The following is a 24,547-nucleotide window of genomic DNA, read 5'->3' as shown; positions in this document are numbered from 1 at the left end:
GTATATCCTCAGAAGTGGAATTGCTAGATCATTCGGTGAATCTTTTTAGTTTTTTGGGGACCCACCATACTGTTTTCCATAGGAGCTGGGCAATTGGGTGTGGGTGTGGTGTGCATTTCACTTTCCCACCAATGGTGTGCAAGTGTTCCCATTTCTCCACATCTTCATTTACTTTCTGTTTTTGTTTTGTTTTAATTATAGCCATCATAATGGATATGAGGTGGTATCTCATTGTGATTTTGATTTGTATTTCCCTAGTGATTAGTGCTATAGAGCATCTTTTCATGTGCTAACTGGCCTTTTATAGATCTTCATTAGAGAAATGTTTGGTTGAGTACTTTGTCTATTTTTTAATCAGGGTTTTTTGTTGTTGCTGAGATTTAGGATCTCGCTGTATATTCTGGGCATCAATCCCTTATCAGATATATAACTTGCAAATATTTTCTTCATTCTGTGGGTTGCCTTTTCACTCTGTTAACAGTGTCCTTTGATGCACAAAAGTTTTCAATTATCCATGAAGCCCAATTTGTCTATTTTTGTTGTTTGTTTTCCTTGCCTTTGGCTTCATATCCAAGAGAGCATTGCAAATTCAATGTGCATGAATTGCTTTTAAACTTCTTTCCATGTGTCTCAGTCCCTCTGTACAAAGAGAGGACACAGGTAGCTTGAATGGAGCTAAGGGAGATAATCTTCATAAAGATTTAGCCTAGGGTCCAGTGCAGTAGCACATGGTCATTGTCACATGTGCCTTTCTAGCAACACACCCAGCCTCTCAGTTTCCTTCTCTTTTCTCTACCAAAGCCAGAAGTAGCATCAAAGATGCCTATGGTAGAACTTCAATGATGCTCAGTAGCCTTTGTGGGAGTTCCATCTGGGATCCAACAAGTGGAGTCAGGAACCTGGTTTTAGAGCAGTACCTGTCTTACTGAAGTCTTTTTTCAAACGCAGCTGCACCCGTGCACAAAGTTCTCCCCTCTGGCTCCTTTCTGAGTCCTCTTCCAGCACCCCTGCTCTTCCTGCCCTGCACCCACAGCTGGGGCACCTGGGTATAGACAGACATGTACCTTTAGGAATATCCAAAGCTGTGGGCCCATGGGGCAACCTCAGCCAGCCTGGGTTCCCCTCACAAGGAGAGGAAGGAGTCATCCTTCATGTTGCTTTCTGGGGCCAGTTTCTTCCCCCAGGCAAATGATAAGGCAACAGTAGGGCATGGAAAGGCCCTGCACTCCCAAACCTGGAAGCATCCTTCAGCTTCAAAAACATAGGAAAACCAAAAAGGTGACCTTCTCTTCTACACGCTGTCCACCAGCCTCTCCCATCTTTGTCCAGGGAAATAGAATTGCCAGGAGGCTGCTTCTTCCACTGTATCAAGCTCCTCCTATTTCTACAAGGGCAGAGTCAGCCAGATGGTAGCTACTGAAACCCAAGTGCCGTCTCTTAGAGAACCTATGCTTTAAAAAGAGGTCAGTTGTCAAAACAAACTAATTCAGAAGCACAGCCCTTGGGAGGATCTCAAGCTGTAGGCAGTGTAGGAAGGATGCCTGGGTCAGGCCCTGGAAGTGGATCAGGCCCTGTGACCTTTCTTTGCTTCATATTTTAGAACCTTTTACATAGTTGTCTGAGATGGGGGGTGGGGGACATCCTTTGTTTTGGAGGATTATGGGAATACTTTTACAAGTGATTTATTGCCCTGTGTTTAACCTTTACTTAATTGGTCCTAATTCACCTCACTAATTGATGCCCAATGCCAGGAAAAGCTCTGTGCTAAGTTTACAGCCTACTGAAAAAGTGATGAAGATGTATAAACACAGCAGGAAGATTCTTACCACAGTTCAGATGATAAGGAACGTCAAATATATGGAAGGCATCCCCATCAAAGAGGGATTTTGTTTGGGGGAGGAAGCCCACAATGGCAGAACTGGGATTAGTGGGGATGGGAGCTACAGGAAGGAAGATATCCACTTGGTACAAGGAAAAACTTTTGAACAATTATAATTATTTTAAAATAAAACTAAGAACAAAGTGCTGTGGGAGGTGGTGAGCATCTGAGCCCTGAAGTATTGAGTCAGGGGGTGGAAAGATCATCTGGCAGGATGCTGGGAGGGTTTTGAGCTGAAGTTGGAGGAGGTCCAGCCCAGGTCTAGGATTCTGTGAGGAAGGTGTGGGCTAGAAAGCTATATATCTGGACAGAGTTATCTTCTGTCTGGAGACAGGGAAATGCTTTTTGGACCAGACTAAGGAGAAAGGATTTCTACCTCTGATGACCTGTTACAGAACATTCCCAGTTATTTCAGCAGGTAGTCACCAAAACCAAGCATGCATGTGAACTTCTTTACAAACTGGGCATGGTATGCAGCCCAGTCACAGGGTTGCTGTAAATACCAAATGAGAAAAATACAGGGTTGTGCTTGGAAGGGAGCCTTGGCTCAGTAAGTGTTAGAGATTATTCTTAGGGTTATTACAATGCATAAAAACTAGCTGGTCAGTTTCTTTCTCAGGCCACAGTTATTAGACAGCTAGAGAAATTACTGGAAAGAGGGAATGCCTGGCTGGCTCACTTGGTAGAGCATGCGACTCTTGATCTTAGTGGAGGGGTGTGAATTCAAGCCCCATATTGGGTGTAGAGCCTATTTAGGAAAAAACAAAATAAATTCTAGTAATCTATGAAAATGGCCAGTGGTAGAGTCAGGGGAGATAGATTTTTGAGTTTAGAAACTAAAACAAGAACTTGTTACATAGCCTATACTTTACAGTGTTCATTTACTTCTCTTGTGTATATATGGGGACATATGGGATAAGTATTTGTATGTATATTCATAATTACTCAAGTATTCTTTAATTCCTTGAAGTTAGGAAGTTGAGTAGTGAAAATATTTTTTAATAAACAAATCACTTATAAAATTGGTCCCTAGTACAACATTTCTCAGCTAACACTCCTATCCTACCAAGAAGGTGTATATGTGAGTCAATCTCTGCTATTTAAAACATTTAGCAAATACAGTAAAACTGTCAAACTTGCAAAAGATTCAGGATTTAATGAAGTTGACAAAAATAAAATTGGAGAATTGCTTGCATCTCAGCAAAGACATTGGTAAATAAGGATTGGCATGTTTAAGCTAGTCTACAACTGAAAAACAGAGCTCTGAGAAAGGTGTGTCATATAAGCCCTTTAGAAGAAAATGATTTAAATATCAAGAGATAGGGCAGCCCTGGTGGCTCAGTGGTTTAGTGCAGCCTTCAGCCCAGGGCGTGATCCCGGGGTCCCCGGATCAAGTCCCATGTCAGGCTCCATGCATGGAGCCTGCTTCTCCCTCTGCCTGTCTCTCTCTCTCTTTGTGTCTCTTATGAATAAATAAAATCCTAAAAAAAATACTAAGATAAAAAAATAAATATCAAGAGATAAAGAGAAGCTTTAGGAAAAATTGATAAATTTTTAAATATTTTGCGAAAGCAACAAACAAAACCCCCACACCCGACCTCTTCTATGAAAGGGCTTTAAAAGTCAAAGTGAAAGTTGCTATAGTATATGATTTTTTCAGAAAATATATGCTGAGAAAAGTAACTAATACTTCATTCTTTAAAATCAGTGCAACAGGGGATCCCTGGGTGGCGCAGCGGTTTGGCGCCTGCCTTTGGCCCAGGGCGCGATCCTGGAGGCCCGGGATCGAATCCCACGTCGGGCTCCCGGTGCATGGAGTCTGCCTCTCTCTCTCTCTCTCTCTCTCTCTCTGTGACTATCATAAAAAAAAATCAGTGCAACAAACTGAGGGGAGAGGAGTGGGGGGATGGGGTAATTGGGTGATATATATTAAGGAGAGCACGTGATGTAATGAGCACTGGGTATTATATAAGATTGATGTAGCACTGAACTCTACCTCTGAAACTAATAATACACTATATGTTAATTGAATAAAAATTAAAAATAAAATTTTAAAGATGCAAAAAAAAGGAATCAGTGCACATTTTGAATTATAACCTAGATTTGTTAAGCTTAAGAAAACATGTTTTAATGTCATTTAGTATCATTTTTTTATTTTAAAAGATTTTATTTATTTATTCATGAGAGACACACACAGAGAGAGAGAGAGAGAGAGAGAGACAGGCAGAGGGAGAAGCAGGCTCCACGCAGGGAGCCCAACATGGGACTCGATCCCGGGACTCCAGGATCATGCCCTGGGCCAAAGGCAGGCGCCAAACCACTGAGCTACCCAGGGATCCCTAGTATTATTTTTCAATATGAATTTTCAATCAAGCTTCCCCCAGCCCATTACCAAACTGTAATTCTCTTTTTAAGTGGATTCAAATTAAATGTCCTTGGCTGGCAGCAATTATCCCCAGATGTGGGAAGAGAAAGGGAGGGAGTGTGAGCAAGCACCAGCGACCTTTCTCAATGGTTGCCTAATTCTTCAGCTAAGTAGCAATGTGAGACAAACAGACCCACTGCCCTTCCTTTAAAGTCTTGTGAAATGGAGGGAGAAAAACATTTCCTCTTACTAAAGAAAGCCCTAGAAAGTTACCTGGGTTCTTTCACCAGACTTTTGCTGAAAGAGTTTGTAGGGTGAGTCTGAAGTTGATAGCAACATTCAAATCAGATACTTCAAGGCACTTCAGAGTTTGAACCTCAACTTGACTATCAATTGCTATTTGGTTGTATTCTTCAAATCTAGAAAACTATTTTACAAAATGGTCCCTGAGAGTCAAAATTGTGTTGCTTTTGGTCAAATACATTTGGAAGCAATTCGTTCATTTCATCCATAAGAAAACTAAAGAGAAAGCAAATATTGACTTTTCCCAGACCACAATGGCTATTAATGGCTTGATTAGAACCAAGCCTCCTGAATCTAGAGCTATGGTTCTCAACATTGGTTGCACACTGGAATCACCCGACAGCTTTTAATTTTTTTAAAAATTTATTTATTTATGATAGTCACAGAGAGAGAGGGGCAGAGACACAGGCAGAGGGAGAAGCAGGCTCCATGCACCGGGAGCCCGATATGGGATTCGATCCTGGGTCTCCAGGATCGCACCCTGAGCCAAAGGCAGGCACCAAACCGCTGTGCCACCCAGGGATCCCCACCTGACAGCTTTTAAAACTACTGATCTCTAGATCTCATCCCCAGAGATGCTGATTTAATTGGTCTTGAGTACAGCTGAACTGGGGATTTTTTAAGAACTCCCAGGTTACTCTAACATGGAACCAAAGTTGAGATCCTGATCTTAATTTTTGCTCCTGCAAAAGACCTATATCACCTTCTACTACAATCCTTCATATCCTTCCACTTTTCCCTCCTAATCCTATTCCTTCTCTGGTGTCGTCATAACCTAATAATTCTAAAGCCCAATGCTCAAAAAGGAGAGCTGTGGGACTACAGAGCAGCAGGCACCCAGTCGCCTCAACTGCTTACACTGGACAGATGGCGAATTTCAAAGCCTAATGTAGCACAGAACCAATGCCACTCTAGCGGCAGCCGTATACCCAAATTTAAGTTAAAATATTCTGTATATGCTCAGGTTTTGGATTCTCTCCTGGAGCTGCAGGCGGCAGAAGCTAACCACCCAAGTCCTAGCAAATAGCAATGACTTGGAGCTGAAAACTGCGGCCTGCTGTGGCAATGGGGTCATGAAGCCAGGCCCTGGACCAATAGCTTTCACCACTTAATTGCTCTTCCCTCAGCTGCAAGATGGTCTTTTCATTCCCCTTAGTTGGGTGTGTAAAAATGAGCGTTGGATCCCTGCACAAGAAGAGCGGTGGTGGAAAAGCAAACTTAAAAATTAATCTTTTTGAGAAAAGTAATCAGTACAAGGAGACAAGCCCATCGCAGAAGTCCAGGCCCTTGCTGTGCTGGGCTTTGAGGCCACGTTGTTCATAAGGGGAAGCAGGCTCTCCACCTCCGCCCCTGCCCGGCCGCCCAGCTTGGGAGGCTCTGACCCACCTCTGGGAGGATGAGCCGGTCAGGTCGGGTCGGTGGCCGGCGCTAGGCTGGCAGGTGCCCCTGCTGCCCTATCAGTGACCTGGTCTTCCCGGGATGGGTTCCGCGGGCTGCCTCCAGTTCCCGCCACTCCGAAAGCAGAAGTGCAGGCTTTCCAGTGACCAATCAGACAAACATTTGATCTGCTGGGCCTGTGCACCCCAGATCTGACTGTACAGAAGGCAGCCTCCATTTTTCTGAAAGACGCGAGGGCCCACCAGTGAATACCCAGGCCCTCCCTGAGTGGGCTTTCACCTGCTGTTTGAAGGGATTCAGATTTCCCTCCCAAACCATGAGATTCCAAGAGTTCACCTTAACGGTATTCAAACTCTCTTTTTAGTTTTATTCAGTCATTTCTGGAGCATTCATTCCACAGTTTCTTGAAGGATGTGGAAATGGAGATGGTACCTTAATGTTTCAGGACATAAGAACTTGAGCAACACTCTCCTTATCATATATTAATTTGGGGGTGTATTTTAGGACCATAATACAAAGCATAATACAAACTACTACCAATTATAGTTTTGAATTAGATATGTAGGCTAATTAGAGGCCAGATTGTTCCACTTTTTGATTTAGGGTTCCAGGGAAACCATTTATCAAAGCTTATTAGAGAGGTGCCCCTTGTGTGATTAATTCCGGGCAGTGGACACAGACAAGTTCTGACCCTCCCTGAGTTTGCAGCCTGATGGAAACCAGCCTTGAATTATGGATAACTGTGCTGTGTGGTATGTACTGAAGAAGAAAGATGCACAATTAAATGACTTCCAAAGTTTCTCTGTCAAATCAATGGTGTCACCCAGAGCTCAGGAAAGCAAACCCCTTGACTTGACCTATCCTAACACATCTTTGGCTAAAGTTGGCCATATTGCGTTGGGGCCCAGCCCCTGTCTGTTACGAACCAATTGAATGTGAGTGTTGCAAGAAGCCACGATGAAAGGAAGTTGACTGCAGCCAAAATAATGCCAAAGAGGGGCTGTTATGATATTGTGATCTGTTGTGAGGTAACTGTGAAGAACATAGCACCTGAAATGGGGAGTTAATTTTGGGTTAGGTCATGTGGGGCTGGTTTATACATGTGGTAGAAGAGAGTTTTAGAGGGTTTGTTTACTATCATCTTTTTTTTACCCCAAGTGAAGAAATTTTAGTTAACAAACTCGGTTTTTGAGCAGTTCTTCATTAACGTATGCAAGATTCTTCTCTTACTTTTTCTTTTTACTTCCAAACCCTGATTTTATTTTCCTTTGCCCCCCTAGTACCTACTCTAATGTTTATATAATAATAATGTTTATATAATGTACATATAATCTTTATATGTACATGTATACCTTCTTGCAAAAGGTATATTATTTTTATGCCAATGTAACTTTACAGAAATGATATTGTGCTCTAAATCCCATTGTTTCCTATATTTTTTCCCTTAATGCTAGATTTTTAAGATCCATCAATGTTGCTGTGTACCTCTGACTGACACTTTTGTTACTTAGTTTTCAACAGTTCGTATCCACCATATTTTACTTCTCCTTTTCTCCAGTAATAAGCATCTCAACTGCTTCCAACATTCAGCTACCCTAAGAAATCCCACAATAAACATACTTACGGGCCTATGGGAGAATTTCCTATGAATATATTTTGCAGTTTTCCCACAGATCCTAAGGCTTGTGCATGCTTAATCTCAACAACTGCCAGATTACCTTCCTGAGTGGTGGTACCAGTTGGCACTCCCTCCAGCAGTGCCCCAGAGTTCCATCATCTACATTCTCAATTGCACAATTATCTCCGACAGTGACCATTCTTAAACATTCAAAGGCAAAGCTCAGAGTAGAAGCAACAGCTCATAGGGAACTATCTATATCTCTTCACCTGTGAGTGCCACTAGAAAGGGGATACTTTAGAAAAATTGTGTGGGAATGATCTGACTTGTAAAACCAAGAGATGCAACATACATGTATTCTCTGGGAAGCTGGGAGATATTTAGCATTACAAATAAAAAATATTTTCTGCATATGCTTCTTTTTTGGTACAAATATCCTATTCAGTCTTTGCTCCTACTTCCCATGTATGGTTAATTTGGGCGACTTGGTTTGAAACGTGATTTGACTTGGTCCTGGCCAGTCTTCACAGTAGATAGTAGTGGGAGGCAGGGAAGGGGAGGCGGAGCTAGGAGGCCAGAGTGTCCAGCTGATCAGAGACTGGCCACACTTGATGAGCTGTACCTCCCTATCTTTAGTTGTCATTCCCTTGTGTCAGAGGGTTGGGTGGAATAATACAGTGACAATAGTAACAATGAACATTTGTAGAGGACTTGCTACTCAAAATGTGGTCTTCAGACTGGCAGCTTAGGCATCACCTGGGACATGATTAGAAATGCAGAATCCTGGGGTCTACCCCAGGCCCACTGAATCAGAATCTGCCTTTTGCAAGACCCCCAAGGGATTCTATACACATTAGTACTGCTTCAGTCTTTACCAAAACTTTTCACATAGATTGACTTCTTTAAGCTCTTCCCAACACCCCTGATTTCCTTGGTATAGTTATTATGTATTTCCCATGTTATAGTGAAGAAACTGAGGCTTGGCAGGTTAAAGTGACTAGTCCAAGAGTACCAGAAGAGCCCAGGGCAAACAGATTTTCAAACTCTGCAACTGCACTCAAGGTCATACTTGGTTTATATTCCCTTTTCCCATGTCCGTTTTCCCTAGTTCCAAAAGGAAAACACCCAGGAAGCACTCATTTCAGAGCTAAGCAAACGTGGAGTGGCAGTGAAACTTCCAGTCTCCTCAGGGATGTAACCTGCCACTGAGACAAGAAGCAATTACTGTTATTCAGCCTTAATCCTTCTCCTGCTGCATTGCAACTTTGGGTTAAGAGGGGCAGCCAGATCTTCATGGAGTGTGAAGTAGGTGGAGATGTGAGTGGGTCCCTCCCTTGAGTGAAACATACCAGGTTCCATTTTTCCTTCTTTTTTTTTTTAATTTATTTATGATAAGCACACAGCGAGAGAGAGAGAGACAGAGACATAGGCAGAGGGAGAAGCAGGCTCCATGCACCGGGAGCCCGACGTGGGATTCGATCCCGGGTCTCCAGGATCGCACCCTGGGCCAAAGGCAGGCGCCAAACCACTGCGCCGCCCAGGGATCCCCCCATTTTTCCTTCTTAAAAGCAAGCTAAGCAGAGGTACTTACTCTGGGGTTCCCCAGATCCCCAAGGCGTTTGTGGGTAGACTGAGGAATCTGGGAACTTAGCCTTTTCTGCACCATAACTAAAGGAAACAAACCCATAGCAGCATCAGCAGGACCTGTGACTCTGTAACTAATAGAAATCACAGATATTTCCATATTGAGCTGCAACTGTCATGTATCTCTAAATCTCCTTTATGCTCATCGTGACGTCAGTACTCTAGGTATTAGACCCATACTAGATCCTATTATTGAATGTATTCAGGAAAGGGCACTATATTGCTAAATGACAACTCTATTTTGATTCTTTGATGATAGTGTATCAATATAATGGTTTGCTTTGTAATCTTATGAATTTCATCTGTGAGCTTAAAAACATTATTTGAGAAGGAGCTCATCAGCTTCATTAAACTGTAAAAGGACCATGTCAGATTTTGGAAACTATCACATCCCCCAGTCTGTTTTTGGTTGGTTTGGGTTATCCACCTATTTTATGTCTTTTTTTTTTTTTTTTTTTTTTTGGTAGCACCATAGCACCTAAAGCCAAAAGGGCCTATATACTTGTTGGTGGGAGTGAGGGCTGAAGAACTCCAAGGGAGAACATTTACGACTATTCTTTTATTCTAGATGATCTTCTCAACATTCAGCAGATTTCAATTAAAAATGCATACCACTTGCTGGACAGAGGGACCATTAACCATAGCTTTCTTTGGTCACTTACCCTTCGGCAGGTATGTGTTATGATCTTGATTAGAATTCGGAAAGAAGCTGGAAGATGTTTGAAAAGGAACACCCCTCCTTTCATACCCATGACATTAACCAAGATTACCAGGATTCTGATGTCTGAAAAAGTAAGTTAGTAACTGGCACTATCCAGAGTTTGGCAAGCTCAGACTTTTAACTAAGCTATAAGAATTCTACCCTGAAAAAAAAAAAAAAAGAATTCTACCCTGATAATTATCAATGTGCAGAGAGATGTCCATGATAGAGTAGCCTTTTTTTTTTTTAAAGCAGGTTACAAAATAGCACATTTTATTCTATAGAGAGAGGGGGAAGTGAGAGGGCAGGAGAGAGAAAAAGAGTCTGAAAAAACAAATAATCAAAATATTGTTAATTCTGGATAGTGGGATTATAGGAGATTTTCATCTTTTATTCCTTTTTGTATTTCTTTATGATCAGCATGTATTACTTTTGTTAAAAAAAGGCAATGAGGCTATTTTCACTTTGTAAAAGTCAAAATGTTTAACAACTATATTTTAATGCTAGTTGGAACCTTGCAGAGCCACTTAACCACTTAACTAGCTTCACACCTCTTGGGGAGATAAAAAAGAGCAGAATGGGAAGTGGAAAAACTTTAATTCTGTACAAAAAAAATTCTAACATGAAGTGCTGTAATATACCATAAACTTTGTAGAGCAGGTCAGATTAGGTCCCCCATATTGTTAATGTGCCAGGCAGCCACTGGTACATAGCAGGCCCTCCATCAATGTAAGCGCCCTTCCTTTTTCCTATTATACATTTACTTCCATTGCAAAGGGCTCAGAGTGCTTGGAGGTGGGGGGAGTGGTGGTATATATTTCTTCCAGATCTACATATTTCCCATTTTTCCAAGTTATTTCTTATTCCAATTGCTTTTCCTACTTCACCAGTTTTTTTTCTAGTCTTCCTTCCTGGGGCTTTCTCCCAGCTGTTTCAGATTTTTTTTAAGTATTTTTATAAGATGAATATTTTGAAAACTGTGGCTGCCACTCCAGAGCTGATACAATCACACACCCACTGTTTCAGTTATTTCTTGTGGCACAGCAAACCACCCCAAAACCCAGGGACACTCCTACAGGCAGAAGCTGGGGGCGGGGGCAGGGAGTAGTCCCTCCCCGCTAGAGGGGAGGCAGGCAATGCTGCGTGGGGTTGCTGTTCCATATATCATTCACAATTCTGGGGGGTCAGGAATTCAAGTAGAGCTCATTTCTGCTTCAGGCTGTGTCAGCTGGGGCTGCTTGGCTGGTGCTGGAGGGTCCCAGGTGGGCCTGCTCATGCACTTGGAGTCCTGGGCCTGGCTGTCAGTTGGGGTGCCCTCGTCTCCAAGTGGCCATTCTCCATTCAAATGTTCTTATTCAGTAGTTCAGCTTCTGCCTCTGTCCAAGAGGGTTAAAATGGAAACTCCAAAGGCTTCCGAATAAGACCTAGGCACAAAGTCCCACACACAGCACCTCCCCCAATTCTGTTAGCCAGAGCAAGACACAGAGCCAGCCCCCATTCAGGGGTTGGCGAAACAGACTTCACCTCTTCATGCAGGACTGGCAAAGTCACCTCGGAGAAGGTTATGCAGAATGAAAGGGGTTGTTGTGGCCATCTTTAGAAACAACAATCTACTGGACACAGAGTTCAAGATTTTACCATTTTTTATTTCTTTAAATTAAGCTGTATGCCCAATGTGGGGCTTGAACTCACAGACCTGAGATCAAGAGTTGCATGCTCTATCTACTGAGCCTACCAGGCACCCCTAAGAGTTCAAGATCTTAAAAAAAATAAAATTTTAATGAGCTTAAAAACCACAGTAATTAGTATAATGAAAATAACAAATAATGGTCACTAATCACAGAGCATATTTTTCCTAATTGGTGTGACACTTTCACTTTCTGAATCAACCCTTGCTTGCCTCTCATCTCTATGTAATAGTAGGCTAAGAAATCCTAAATCCTGAGCATGTAAGAGAAGTTCTCGGCTGTCACCCTTTGCCAACATTTCACCACATGGCTACTCCCTCTCAGCCTTCATCCTGAGCCTGGTAGTTCTCCAGAGACCCACCCTCAGTTCTCTTATCTCTTGTTTACTCTTCCTAGGGGATTGCAGCTACTCATCTGCCTTCAGTGGCCACCTATACCCTGATTACTCCCAGATTTTAATCTCTGGCCCAGATCTTTCTCTCCTGGGCTCCAGAACTGAAATTCCAACTGTCTCCTGGGCATCTCTATTTGGATGTCCCACAAGTAATTTTATCTTTATATGTCCCAAATCAAATTTGGCATTTTATGCCTCTCCACCAAAACCTTCTACTTCCCTATGGCCTGTTTGTTGGGCAATACAGTCCTGTTTCATCCAGTGAATCAAGCCAGGACCAGGCAATCCTCCTCCACATCTCCCTCTCTCTCATGTCCCCTTCCAGTGAATTGCCAAATTCTATTGTTTCTTGCTATTTCTATTCTGTTCTTTCCATGCCTGCCACCGTTGCCTTCGTTTAAGCTAGCATCATCTTTGTTGCCTACATTACTGAAAAAGCCTTCTCACTGGTGTTAGACCTCCACCCCTCTGGTCTGTGCTCCACACTGAGCCAAACTGGGCTTTCTATACCATCGCTCCTTGCTAAATCTGTCAGTAGGTCCCCACTGTCCTTAGAATAAAGTTCTACTTCCACATTCCTTAGTATGTCATGCAAAGGCCCTTTGTGTTTGAGGCTGCTTCCCTTAACACCGTAAGCTCCTCATCCTACCTCTCAAATCTTTTATCTAGACACTTCGGAGCATCCTGAATCCCCAACAGTCTCTTTACTCTCCACCTCCACCCCTCTTCTCCTCTCTCTTAGGGATCAGCTGAGGGAAGCCTTCCCTCATCCCTTCCTTGCCCTCCTAGGACACTCTGTGCACACCCCTCTCCTAGTATTTACCACATTCTATAGTCACAGCGGCCTCACTTACCTACTTCTCCTGCTATAATGGAAGTTCCTTCCACCTTTTATGGTTATTCCTGTGTTCAGCTAGTGCCTGGTATATGTTGGGGCAATGGATGAATGGTGATGATACCCACTGACTTGAAGGAGCAATAAGAATATGGCTGTCAGTTACAGTATGCTTTAATTCCAGTTCACTAAACTGAACTGAGGGATCTTTACATGTTGGTCCCACTGCCACTTCCTTCATTGTTCTGATGGAAGGAGAAGCCAGCACCATCAGCAGGAAGGGCCAGCATCTATCTGAGCTCCTGCTTCCTACTGCCCAGGACTTTTTTAGTCATGCCTGAGATGTCAGTTTCCCATGTGTGGTCCTACAATGATGCAAGTTAGGGGTAAGGTAGAGAAGGATCTAGAACTCCTGCCCTAGCTGTTTGTCCACGTTCTTTCTGTAACTCCTTTGAGTGTTCAGAAACGACCCACAATTTTATTTCTTCCATTAAAAAAAATCTTGAGTGCCTTATATAGAACAGACTGGACTAGAAAGATTATGACATGGCCACCACCTTGAAGGAGCTCAGATCTGGGTGTAGTATGGGCAGGAATCAATATTGTAAAATACTTCCTGCCATAAGATGTGATACGTGCTCTGCACTCAGCAAGGAGTGTGGACAAAGTGCTGTGGAAACAGAGAACAGTGGATTAATCTTGAAGTTATCAAGGAAGGCCTTCAGCAAGATGGCAATAGAGCAAAGGGAGCCAAAGGAGCCCTTCAAAGATGAAAATATATATTTCTTCCAAGACACTTTGGCTCCTGTTACACTTTAAAGAAAATCTGTATTTCACACCGTGGCCTATAAATTCCTTAGTAGTCTGGCTCCTCCTGCCTCACTCTCAAACCCTGCCCTCCCCCCACTTCCCCCAGCACTCTCTAAACCTCCAGCCATACTGCACCATCAAGCAAGCTCCTTCCTGGTAGGAAGCTTTCATAGCTGTTCCCTCCACTCAAGCACATTATCCCTGAATCTGCCTATCCTTTCATTAGATTTTCAACTTAGGGATCCCTGGGTGGCGCAGCGGTTTGGCGCCTGCCTTTGGCCCAGGGCACGATCCTGGAGACCCGGGATCAAATCCCACGTCGGGCTCCCCGTGCATGGAGCCTGCTTCTCCCTCTGCCTGTGTCTCTGCCTCTCCCTCTCTCTCTGTGACTATCATAAATAAATAAAAAATTAAAAAAAAAAGATTTTCAACTTAAAAGTCTCTTCCTCAAAGCAAGATTCTTATCTCTCTCTTTTTTTTAAGATTCTCTTATCTCTTAAACCAAACCACAATTATAGGCACAATCATATTATCATATCACCCCATTGCAATTCTATGCATTGCAGTTAACTTCACTTACATAAGTAATTTTATTATATACATATATTATATATAGAGAGAGACACGGAGAGACTTGTCTTAATCTTCCCATCTAAGCTTTTTGAGAGCAGGGACTGGACTGTTTTGTTCCTTGCAGTTGTCCGGGTACCTAGAACACATAGTAGGTGTTCAGCAAATACTGGATAAATGAGCAGCAACACAATGTTTACTGAATGAGGGCATGGCTTAAAGATATAGAATTGTACCACATGTTTGAGAAACAGCAAGTCATTTGTTATGGCTGTGGGCAAGGGTACATCTAGGTGGGAGAGGAGCTTAGAAGAATGGGGAGAGTAGTTGGGGCCAGACTATACAACTCTGAATGGAATAGCCTCTTATCTCCTAGGCAACAGAAGCCAAGGATCCTCTTTAAGTAGGGAGTGTCATGATTGGATGGTGACTTTTTTTTTTTTTTAAGATTTTGCTTATTTTTCATGAGAGACAGAGAGAGAGAGAGAGAGAGAGAGGCAGAGACACAGGCAAAGGGAGAAGCAGGATCCGTGCCAGGAGCCTGATGTGGGACTAGAACACAGGAATCCGGGATCAGGCCCTGAGCCAGGGGCAGATGCTCAATCACTGAGCCACTCAGGCATCCCGGATGGTGACTTTCAAAACACCACTCTAATGGCAGTATGGAGAGTTTGGGCACTATGAATCAGCTGGGGTGGGGTCAGAGTTTGGATTGCAGATTATTTCATCCAAGGGACAGTTGCTACAGACTGACCTGATATAACAATTGAAGGACAGAAATGAAAAGTGAGAAAAGAGATATTTTCAAGGCAAAACTGTTGGGTTCTGAGGACCACTGGATCCAGGACTTGAGGGAGAAGGTGAAGGCTAGATGGGAGATGATGGACCCATACAGGAAGGAGCAGGAATGATTTTAGTTTTGGTAATGTTGAGTCTGAGGTGCCTGAGGAACATCTTTCTCTGAATCTCTAGGAATTGTGCCACCGCCACACTGTTCCTCCTACCCCTTTTTTCTTTTCTTTCCTGTTTTGAATCACTCCCACAAGCCATGAATGCTCCCTGCTTCTCAGCGTGCTGAGGCATCATGCCAGCAGGCCCCACATTCCTGAAGAAGGGACTGGGTCCAGACCTGGAGGACTGGCTGGCTGTGGCCACCCGAGGGGGTGGCTCCCTAACAGGAAGGAAGGCTGGCCTGTGGAGGGGGCGGCTCCCTGACAGGAAGGAAGGCTTGCCGGCTGGTTGGGACAGAGGGGAGCTTCCACTGCTGCAGCAGGTGCCCAGGGCCAGCTGCTCCAACCCCTCAGGCTCAGATCAACAGGAAGGGACAGCCCAGGCGGAAGGAAGCCTACAGGAAGGGACACCCTTGCAGACAGAGGGGGCGGGGGCATGGGGTGGAGGGGAGATAGGAAGAGCTGCCTGGGCTGCTGAGCTGGCACCCCTCCAGCTGATTCAGGAGAGGCAGTGACTGGAGTCCATTCAATCCACAGCCCTGGTCTGCTGTATTATTACTACTGCTGTTGGCTACCCTGGGCTTTAGATATAGCAGAAGGAATCACTGGAAGATGTTCACGGACTTGCCAATTTCTAAAATAATTAATTCCCTTTCTCTGCTCATTCTGTGGTGATTGGGGGAAAAAAAGGTCACTTGCCTTAGCCTTTCAGTTACACTGGGAGGTGAGGCAGCTTGAGGGAGGGGCAATGATTTCTGCCACATGTTCAGTCTGTCCAAAGGAGATAAAATCTCTAGTTTGCTTTAAGCTGGGTTATCACTGCCCAATTCTCCCAACAGCTATTGCGAACGGGCACCAAAAGGCACAAAGAGGGAAAATTGGGAACAAAAGCAGAGTCACGGGCTCCCAATCTGGAGGCCCCAGCTCTCCAAGGAGCCGCCCAGGGGTCGGGGGTGGGACTGTGGGGGAGCGGAGGGCGGGCGGCCCTTTAGAGGGCGCGGTGTGTCTTGGAGCAGGCGGGCCTCCCCGCAGCAACCCCACACCCAGGCGCGCCCGCGCGGGCTCCGCGCGACCCTAGGAGACCCCTCCCCACAAGCAGTTTCCAGGCTGGGTGTTTCTGGAGGCCTTGGCCGGGCGGGGGTGGGGGTCTACCTTTGAGAAACAGCTTGCAGACTGCAATTTAAACTTTACATCGAGCTCAAAACTCGATTCCGCAACCAAGCGTCGTCAGAGAAGGATAAATACCCGGGTCTGCAGCCCCTCATCACTCCATTGGTCCGGTTCTCAGGGCTTTCTGCAGTCCTCGCGCTGTCCTCCCGGCAGCCCGGAGGAAGGATGGGCGGGGAGGGCAGGGGCGGGCCCTGCTGCCCGCGCTGCTGCCGCGTAGGGCGACCCGCGCCGGAGGTCGGGGCGTGGGCGGGGGGCGCAGGAGCAGGTGTCGGCTCAGTGACAGGGTTCCCTGCCCTGCCTTCCCCGCCCCGGGGCTCCCCACAGCTCAGCGAGGCAAAACCCAGCAAACGCTCGAGAAATGCAGCTCGGTGGGTCAGCGACTCTGCTTTCCTGCCAGACGCCTAAGAGGACGGCGCTTCCAAATGCAAATCTCTTGGCTCGGGCCCCGGGGCTAGCAGCCACCGCCTCCCCCGCCCGGCTGCCCGGTGTCCCGCCCACCCCGCGGCGGGCCGAGAGGGGCCCGGAGCAGAGCGGACGGGGCGGAGCGGGCGTCCCTCCCCACCTCCCACGTGGGGCCGGCCCTCCGCAGTGCCTGGGCGCGCCGCCGCCGCGCCTCCGGCTGGGCCCCCGCCCGCGGCCCCGCCCCCTCGGCCGGGGCGGAGGACAGCAGGGGGGGTGGGCGAGGGCCGAGGGGCGTCCCAGAGTCAGGTGGCGGCGGGAGTTCCCTCGGGCAGGGCCGAGGGAACACGCTGCCGGGGATTGTGTACACGCTCCACTGACACAAGCTTCACGCTGCCGGGCAGCCGCTGATCACGCGTGGCCCCGGGAGCCCATTGGCCAGCGCCTCACACACCTTTGTCGCTGATTGGCCGGCCGCAGGCTCCGCCCCCACCCCCGCCCGCGGCGCGGGGCAGGCCGAGAGGCTACCTGAATGGGGAGGGGGCAGACGGCGCGGCGCGCGGCGGCGGCGGGAGCGGCGTCGAGTGTCTCCGAGCGTCCGTCTGTGGCCAGGCAGCCCAGCAGCGTAGCAGCCAGTCAGCTCGCCGCCGGCGGCCAGGCAGCCAGCCATGCTCAACTTCGGCGCTTCCCTCCAGCACGCTGCGGTAGGTCACCTGGGGATGCCCCTGTCCTTCCCTTCCTCCGCGTCCGAGGGGCGAGCCGGGCAGCAGCCCCGAGCTCTGCACAGCTGCGGCGCCGACGACCGGGGCTGCCGCGGAGTCGTGGGGGAGGACCGGGCTTTCTGCCTGCAGACTGGGCACTGGGGAGGGCGTGTGTGCCGCGGAGTGGGTCAGCACAGGCGGATCGGGACCTAGGGACCAAGGGGCAGGGTCTTGGTTCAGGTGTGACGAGGAGGGCAAGGGGCAGCTCCGCCGGGAGACCTGAGGCAGGTGAGGGGGAGGATGCCTGCAGGGGAGCGCAGCGGGGACCGGGCAAGGTGTAAAAGGGCAGTGCGGGGATGACGAGGAGGCCACCGTGCACCTGGCACCGGGAGCGACGCCGCCGTCTGGACCGGGATTGCGACCCTGGGCGGGAGGCGCTGCTCACGGGCGCTCGAGGGGCGGAGTGTCCACAGGAGGGGAGAGGGGCTGCCCCCTCGGGGGTCTCGGCGGAGGCTGGGGCTGGGGCTGGGGCTGGGGCTGCGCGGCCGACCGCCGGGGCCGGGCCGGGCCGGGGGAGGGGACGCCCGGCGTGGGCGCGGAGGAGCGGCACGTGGGCCCGGGACCGCCGAGGGGGGACGAGGAGGTGCGCCCCCACACGTCGGCAGGGGCCTCCGGGTCCCGGCGGGAGCCAGTGGCCGCCTTTGAGGACCCCCGGGAGGGGAGGGCGGAGGGCGGGAGCCGGCAGCGGGGCGGGGGACGTGGGCGGGGGGAGCCGGGGCCGCGAGACGCGGGGGCCGCGGGGCCGCGCGTCTGGAGCGGGAGTCTGTGGGGGCTGCACGTCTGGGAACCTGTGGAGACGCCGCGGGCGGAGATGGAGCTGCCGGAAACCGCGGGGAGGGGGCGCGACGGCTGCGGGGAAGACGGGGTGGTCTGAGGTCCCGCGCGCGGCGTGGGCGGGAAGCGCCGAGGGCTCGGCCGGATCCCCCGGGGCTGCGGCCGGGAGAGGGCGGGGGCCGGGCTTCCGCGGGGACCCGGCTCCTCCTCCGGCGGCCGAGGCGGAGGCCGGGGGTGGGCCGGGAGCGGCTGCGCCCAGGGAGCTCCTCGTCCCCGGGTGACCCAGCCCCGGCCTCCGCCAGGGGCGGCAGCGAGGCCCGGCCCCGCTGTCGGTTCCTAAGGGAACCGCGGCTCGGCGGGCGCGGGGAGGGGCGGGCGCTCCCGCAGCCGGGGCCGGGGCCGGGGCGGGAGCCGGCGCCCGCGGCCCCGCCCCTCCCCGCGGGCTCGGGCGCGCACTGCCGGGCGGTTGGCGGCGGCGCCCGCGGCCCCTCCCCCGGGCCGGCGCGAGGGCGGGGGCCGCGGGCTCAGGAAGTAGGTGAAAGGTGACGGCGCGGCAATTCCCAGTTCACGTTTCCTGCGCGGCCGGGAGCAGCGGCTGATCACGCTTTGTTCACATGCCTCGCCCCCTCCTCCCCCGCGCCCCCGCCCTTCGCGGAGCAGCCAATCCGGGCCCGCGCCGCCGGGCAGGCTGGCCAATGGCGGGGGCAGGGGCGCGGGGACGTGCGAGCGGCGAGGAATGTTCCCAGTGACTCACCCGCGAGCCTCATTGAGGTTAGGGCGGCCCCATCCGTCTGTCCTCGCCAGCTAGGATCTCCCCCGCCGTCCGCCCCCGCCCCTCGTCTGCCTCCCCGCCCGCGCCTCCGCCCGCGCCTCCGCCCGCCCTTCCCTTTCCTGCCGCCCGCCCCTCTCCCTTTCCTCCCCTCCCCTCCCCGCCTCTCTTCCTGCCCTTCCCAGCTCACACTCCCTTCCCCGCGTGCCTGCCGCTGCTCCTTTGCTTTGGCGTCCTGAGGCTTTTCACACCCACCGGCGCGGTCCGCTGCAGCTTGAAGGGGCGCGCGGTTACGCAATAGCGTTGTTAGTGGAATTTCAAGAGCGGTGGCTCCTTTTCTAAGGGTTTCAACACGAGGAGTGTATGCATTTCTTTAGTACGAGCCCTGAGAATAATACTGTGCAACGTAAAGAATGCTTTTCTGTATTTTTACACAATCTCTACTCAGACCAAAAGAATGAGATCACTGTAATGGAAAATGGAGGTGATACGTAGTACCATTGTTTAAAGTGCAGGTTAAGGAACTTTAATAGGAAGCATTAAACAGTTGGTAGAATCTGGAGTTGTACGAATAAATGTCAAGCATGTGCTGTCATTCTTCTAACAGTTATTTTAAAAGTTGAAATATGTTCGGTTGGACGGACTATTGTAGACTCAGTACGGTCAGTTTTTGCCAATTCTGGGTAGAAGATTAAATTTTATGATTGGCCTTTTTTTTTTTTTAATAGTAGTGCATTAGCTGGTCATAGTTGTGCATAACAAACCATTGTGTTAAATAGATGTAGTGAAAAGGAACACAAATATGAAGAACCTGAAGTTTAGATAAAGCTTTGGGATTTTTTCCCCCATATTTATCTTTACCAGAGATAATCAAGCTGTGAAGACATTTTCAAGCTATGTAAGGTTTCAAATAACCTAATGCAGTAATTTTAAGGAGCCACTGAAGATTTCTCTCTTGTTGATTTTATCATAAAGTGCAAAGTACCTTTCCAAAGGTCAGACCCCTATCAACAGGCCAGAGCTCTGTCCACTACACTGCCTTTTTAAGAAAGTTGTAGGGCCTTTTTCCCCTATCAGGAACTGGTGTCTCAAGTTCTCATGCCACACCTGTAATATTGAAAAATGAACTTATGCAGAGCCCTTCCCTTATTTTGTCTGACCCCAGTTGCAAGTGGGTACTCTGGGAAAAAATATGAAATTTCTGAATCAGGTTTGCTTTCCTTGGATCTTGTGTGCATTTTTATTTTTAGCCTTGGTTTCCTTAATGGTAATAAAGTGCTCCTCTCTTCCTTGCAAGGATATCAGTGTTCAACCCTACGTGTGAAAGAAAGAATGAGGAAGATTTTAATTTTACCATTAGTGTTAGTATGAGTGAGAGAAAAATTATTTCAGAAACTTGGAAAGTTGTGTGAATTATAAAGAAAAAAGTTTTAAAGAAAATAGTTGTGTGTTGCTCTGTGTGTTATTTGGATGACAAAAATATGCTTATAATCATTTGACCTTTGGTGTTTGTTATTTTTTTTAAGGAGGAAAGGATGGAAATAATTTCTGAAAGATCAAAAGAGAGTGTGTATTCATGGAACAAAACTGCAGAAAAGAGTGATTTTGAAGCTGTAGAAGCACTAATGTCAATGAGCTGCAGTTGGAAGTCTGATTTTAAGAAATATATTGAAAATAGACCTGTTACTCCAGTATCCGATATGTCTGAGGAAGAAAATCTACTCCCGGGTACACCTGATTTTCATACGATTCCAGCATTTGTAAGTGTTACTGTTTTTAAGATGAGAATGTAGATGATAGAATTGTTGGTTTTGTTTTGTTTTTTGTAATTTATGTAACGGACTTAATTTCTCATGCCCATTGCCTGTATATTTCTCTTTTCTAGTGTTTGACTCCACCTTACAGCCCTTCTGACTTTGAACCCTCTCAAGTGTCAAATTTGATGGCATCAGCGCCATCTACTGGACACTTCAAATCATTCTCAGATACTGCCAAGCCTCACATTGCTGCACCTTTCAAAGAGGAAGAAAAGAGCCCAGTACCTCCTCCCAAACTCCCCAAGGCTCAGGCCACGAGTGTGATTCGTCATACAGCCGATGCCCAGCTGTGTAACCACCGATCCTGCCCAGTGAAAGCAGCCAGCATTCTCAATTATCAGGACAATTCTTTTCGAAGAAGAACCCACCTAAATGTTGAGGCTGCCAGAAAAAACATACCCTGTGCAGCTGTGTCACCAAACAGATCCAAGTGTGAGAGAAACACAGCAGCAGATGTTGATGAGAAAGCAAGTACCGCACTTTATGACTTTTCTGTGCCTTCCTCAGAGACTGTCATCTGTAGACCTCAGCCAGCCCCTGGGTCCCCACAACAGAAGTCGGTGTTGGTCTCTCCACCTGCAGTATCAACAGGGGGAGTGCCACCTATGCCAGTCATCTGTCAGATGGTTCCCCTCCCTGCAAACAACCCTGTTGTGACAACAGTCGTCCCTAGCACTCCACCCAGTCAGCCACCAGCTGTCTGCCCACCTGTTGTGTTCATGGGCACTCAGGTGCCCAAAGGCGCTGTCATGTTTGTCGTACCCCAGCCTGTCGTTCAGAACCCAAAGCCTCCAGTGGTGAGCCCAAATGGCACCAGACTCTCTCCTATTGCCCCTGCTCCGGGGTTTTCCCCTTCCGCAGCAAAAGTCACTCCTCAGATTGACTCCTCCAGGATAAGAAGTCACATCTGTAGCCACCCAGGATGCGGCAAGACATACTTTAAAAGCTCTCATCTGAAGGCGCACATGAGAACACACACAGGTACCAACCATTTCTTATTTGTGCCTTAGAAATTCAGATGAATATTTTTAGGCCATGATCACATATATATATAAACCAGGCATGTTAAAGAAGAACTTGCTTTATTAGCCAGTTCAGTGGATAATACTTACAAGTTCTTCTAAAATATTTCATCAGGGTGTTTTTTAATTTCTTTAATGATGATCTTTGAGTGTCTGAGTAATTACTTTAATAAAGTATTATTAAAATCTTTGTATCATAGTTGAAGTCAAAACCTTTTTTGTTTTTTGGCTTTTTGTAAAGGGAAGATTCCTATAAATGTGACAGAATGAAAGTTGAAAATAGAGCAGCATACACATTCACTTAACAGTTGATTCATTTAGTGGCTTTTATTTTGAAAAGATTCTCTTAGGATATTTTAAAATGTATATCTTTAGATATAACTAGATATGTAATTTCTAGTGATTTGATAAATGCATAGTAACGATCTGAATTTCTTTGTCTCAGGAGAAAAGCCTTTTAGCTGTAGCTGGAAAGGCTGTGAAAGGAGGTTTGCCCGTTCTGATGAACTGTCCAGACACCGGCGAACCCATACAGGTGAAAAGAAATTTGCTTGTCCCATGTGTGACCGACGGTTCATGAGGAGTGACCATTTGACCAAGCATGCCCGGCGCCATCTGTCAGCCAAGAAGCTACCAAATTGGCAGATGGAAGTGAGCAAGTTAAACGACATTGCCTTACCTCCAACCCCTGCCCCCAAACAGTGACCGCTCAGAAGGTGAGAATGAGAAGTAACTTTGGTTACAGCCAGGAGCCAGTGGTGTTATAAAAATGCTTCCACTGCAAGTCTGTGGCCCTCTAGTGTGGGCCGAAAACAGAAGCCCTACAGCTGAGGAGAATGCTCCGCCTGGGTTAGAGGACAAGAAGTGCTGCAGCCACAGGCAGGTCACGGCATGGCAGGATTCATTTCTTATCACATAAGAGAGATGAGAGCTTTTATTCCTTTAAATATTTTTTGAAGGTTTCAGATGAGGTCAACACAGGTAGCACAGATTTTGAATTTGTGTGCACAATTTATTACTTCATTTTCACCATTTATACTTGAGACCAACTTTTCAATGTGATTCTTCTAAAGCACTGGTTTCAAGAGTAGAGAGACTGGAGATAAACATTACGGTACAGAGATGGAGATGGAAAATTGATTTGTATTATTACAAATATTGGCATCTTTTCCTAGTTACCTTGTTTACTATTCATAGTCTTTCCAGTCAACTTTGTGGATGTAGTTGTTAAATATATCTAGAACTAGCATTTTTATACTTGATAACATTTGGAATTAAGCAACTGTATATTGCTGAAGAGGGGCCCAAAGAATTGGGATCCTCAATAATTTAATTGCTTTGAAGTATAACTATAATTTTTCACGTTTTTGTTTTGAAAGTTTAACAAATGAATATATCTAGGCATTTTATTATGCTTTGAACTTTAGTCTGCCTGCAGTTTCTTGTGTAGATTTGAAAATTGTATACCAATGTGTTCTCTGTAGACTCTAAGATACATTGCACTTTGTTTAGAAAAAAAAATTGAAGATAAAAATATATATTGTAAAGAAGGGATACCAAGAATTTTAGATAACTCCTTGAAAATGATGGCTTATGTCATTAGTAAAATACCCTTATATTATGAGGATGTAATATGTGCTCAATTGAATTAGAAAGTTAGTGACCATTATTCACATGAACAGATGTCATCCTGTTAATTTATAAGAGTTTTGGTGGGTGGGGAGGGAGGTGGAACTAGTTGAGTAGAAGTTGTTAAAAATTCACTATTGTTAACAGTATTTCTGTTACATTCTGTTGTATAGTGGATGATATACACAGTGGTAAAACAAAAGTCAATTGTTTAAAATATATAGTGAAAAATGGCACTATATCTTCCCATTTAACATTTTTCTCTATTGGGTATTGATTTCTGACATCAAAACTTGGACCCTTGGAAAACAAGAATTCTTTTAATAAAAAAAAATCTTTGTGATTTACAATTTGCACAATATTTCTTTTGTTGTACTTTATATCTTGTTTACAATAAAGAATTTCCTTTGGTATATTTACTTGGTTGATTGCATTTGTTAAGAACCATTCTCAGTCTAATGTGATTTGGTCACTGACACGTGACATTGGTCACTTATGGTACTATCCAAAGATTTAGTGTCTGAAATTCTCTTTAAGAGCTTCATTCAAATTTAGAACTGTTAGGAGTGTGTCCTTAACATGAATCAATTTAGAGCATATACAAAGTGAGGCCTGGTATCCATATATTCATTGAGATAATTTGCAAGCCTGCCCACTAAGAAACCAGCGCGTTTTAATCTTTGAACATTCTTGTACATTTTGATGATTTGGGGTTGAAATATAGCTCTGGCTCTCCACAAAACCTTAAGTAGCATTAAGTTAAAGGGCATACCACAGTGAATAATTACAAGCAATGAGACTGCTGCAGCAAATGAAAAGGAGCCTGACCTGTTAAATAGAGTGTAAATTACCTCTAGAAGTTAGATTAGCTCAGACTATTAAGTGAAACCTTAAATGCAACAAACATACTGGTACTTAAACTGCGTGAATGGTAATGCACCTGGGAAGAGCAAGGCTTGCTAGTCACTTTTGTCAGGGACCTAGGAGCTATAAATGCTACTTGGTGTATTGAGTATACTTCTGGAGATTGCTATTTTAGTTGGCTCTGAAAC

At 46.6% G+C, this 24,547-nt stretch overlaps 1 protein-coding gene across 1 annotated transcript; it reads left to right on the top strand.

The window, feature by feature from the left end:
• Positions 1 to 17,165: 17,165 nt before the first annotated feature.
• KLF10 (KLF transcription factor 10) lies at positions 17,166 to 23,910 on the top strand. The gene is made up of 4 exons (XM_055303527.1): positions 17,166 to 17,427; positions 20,554 to 20,787; positions 20,913 to 21,825; positions 22,312 to 23,910. The coding sequence occupies exons 1-4, from the start codon at positions 17,392 to 17,394 to the stop codon at positions 22,569 to 22,571; spliced, it is 1,443 nt and encodes a 480-aa protein (XP_055159502.1). The 5' UTR covers positions 17,166 to 17,391; the 3' UTR covers positions 22,572 to 23,910.
• The last annotated feature ends 637 nt before the right edge of the window (positions 23,911 to 24,547 follow it).

Source organism: Nyctereutes procyonoides, unplaced genomic scaffold (assembly GCF_905146905.1).
Source record: "Nyctereutes procyonoides isolate TBG_1078 unplaced genomic scaffold, NYPRO_anot_genome, whole genome shotgun sequence".
In the NCBI taxonomy this organism is placed as follows: Eukaryota; Metazoa; Chordata; class Mammalia; order Carnivora; family Canidae; genus Nyctereutes; species Nyctereutes procyonoides.
The sequence above is the reverse complement of the archived record's forward strand: the minus strand, read 5'-3'. Positions and strand labels throughout refer to the sequence as shown.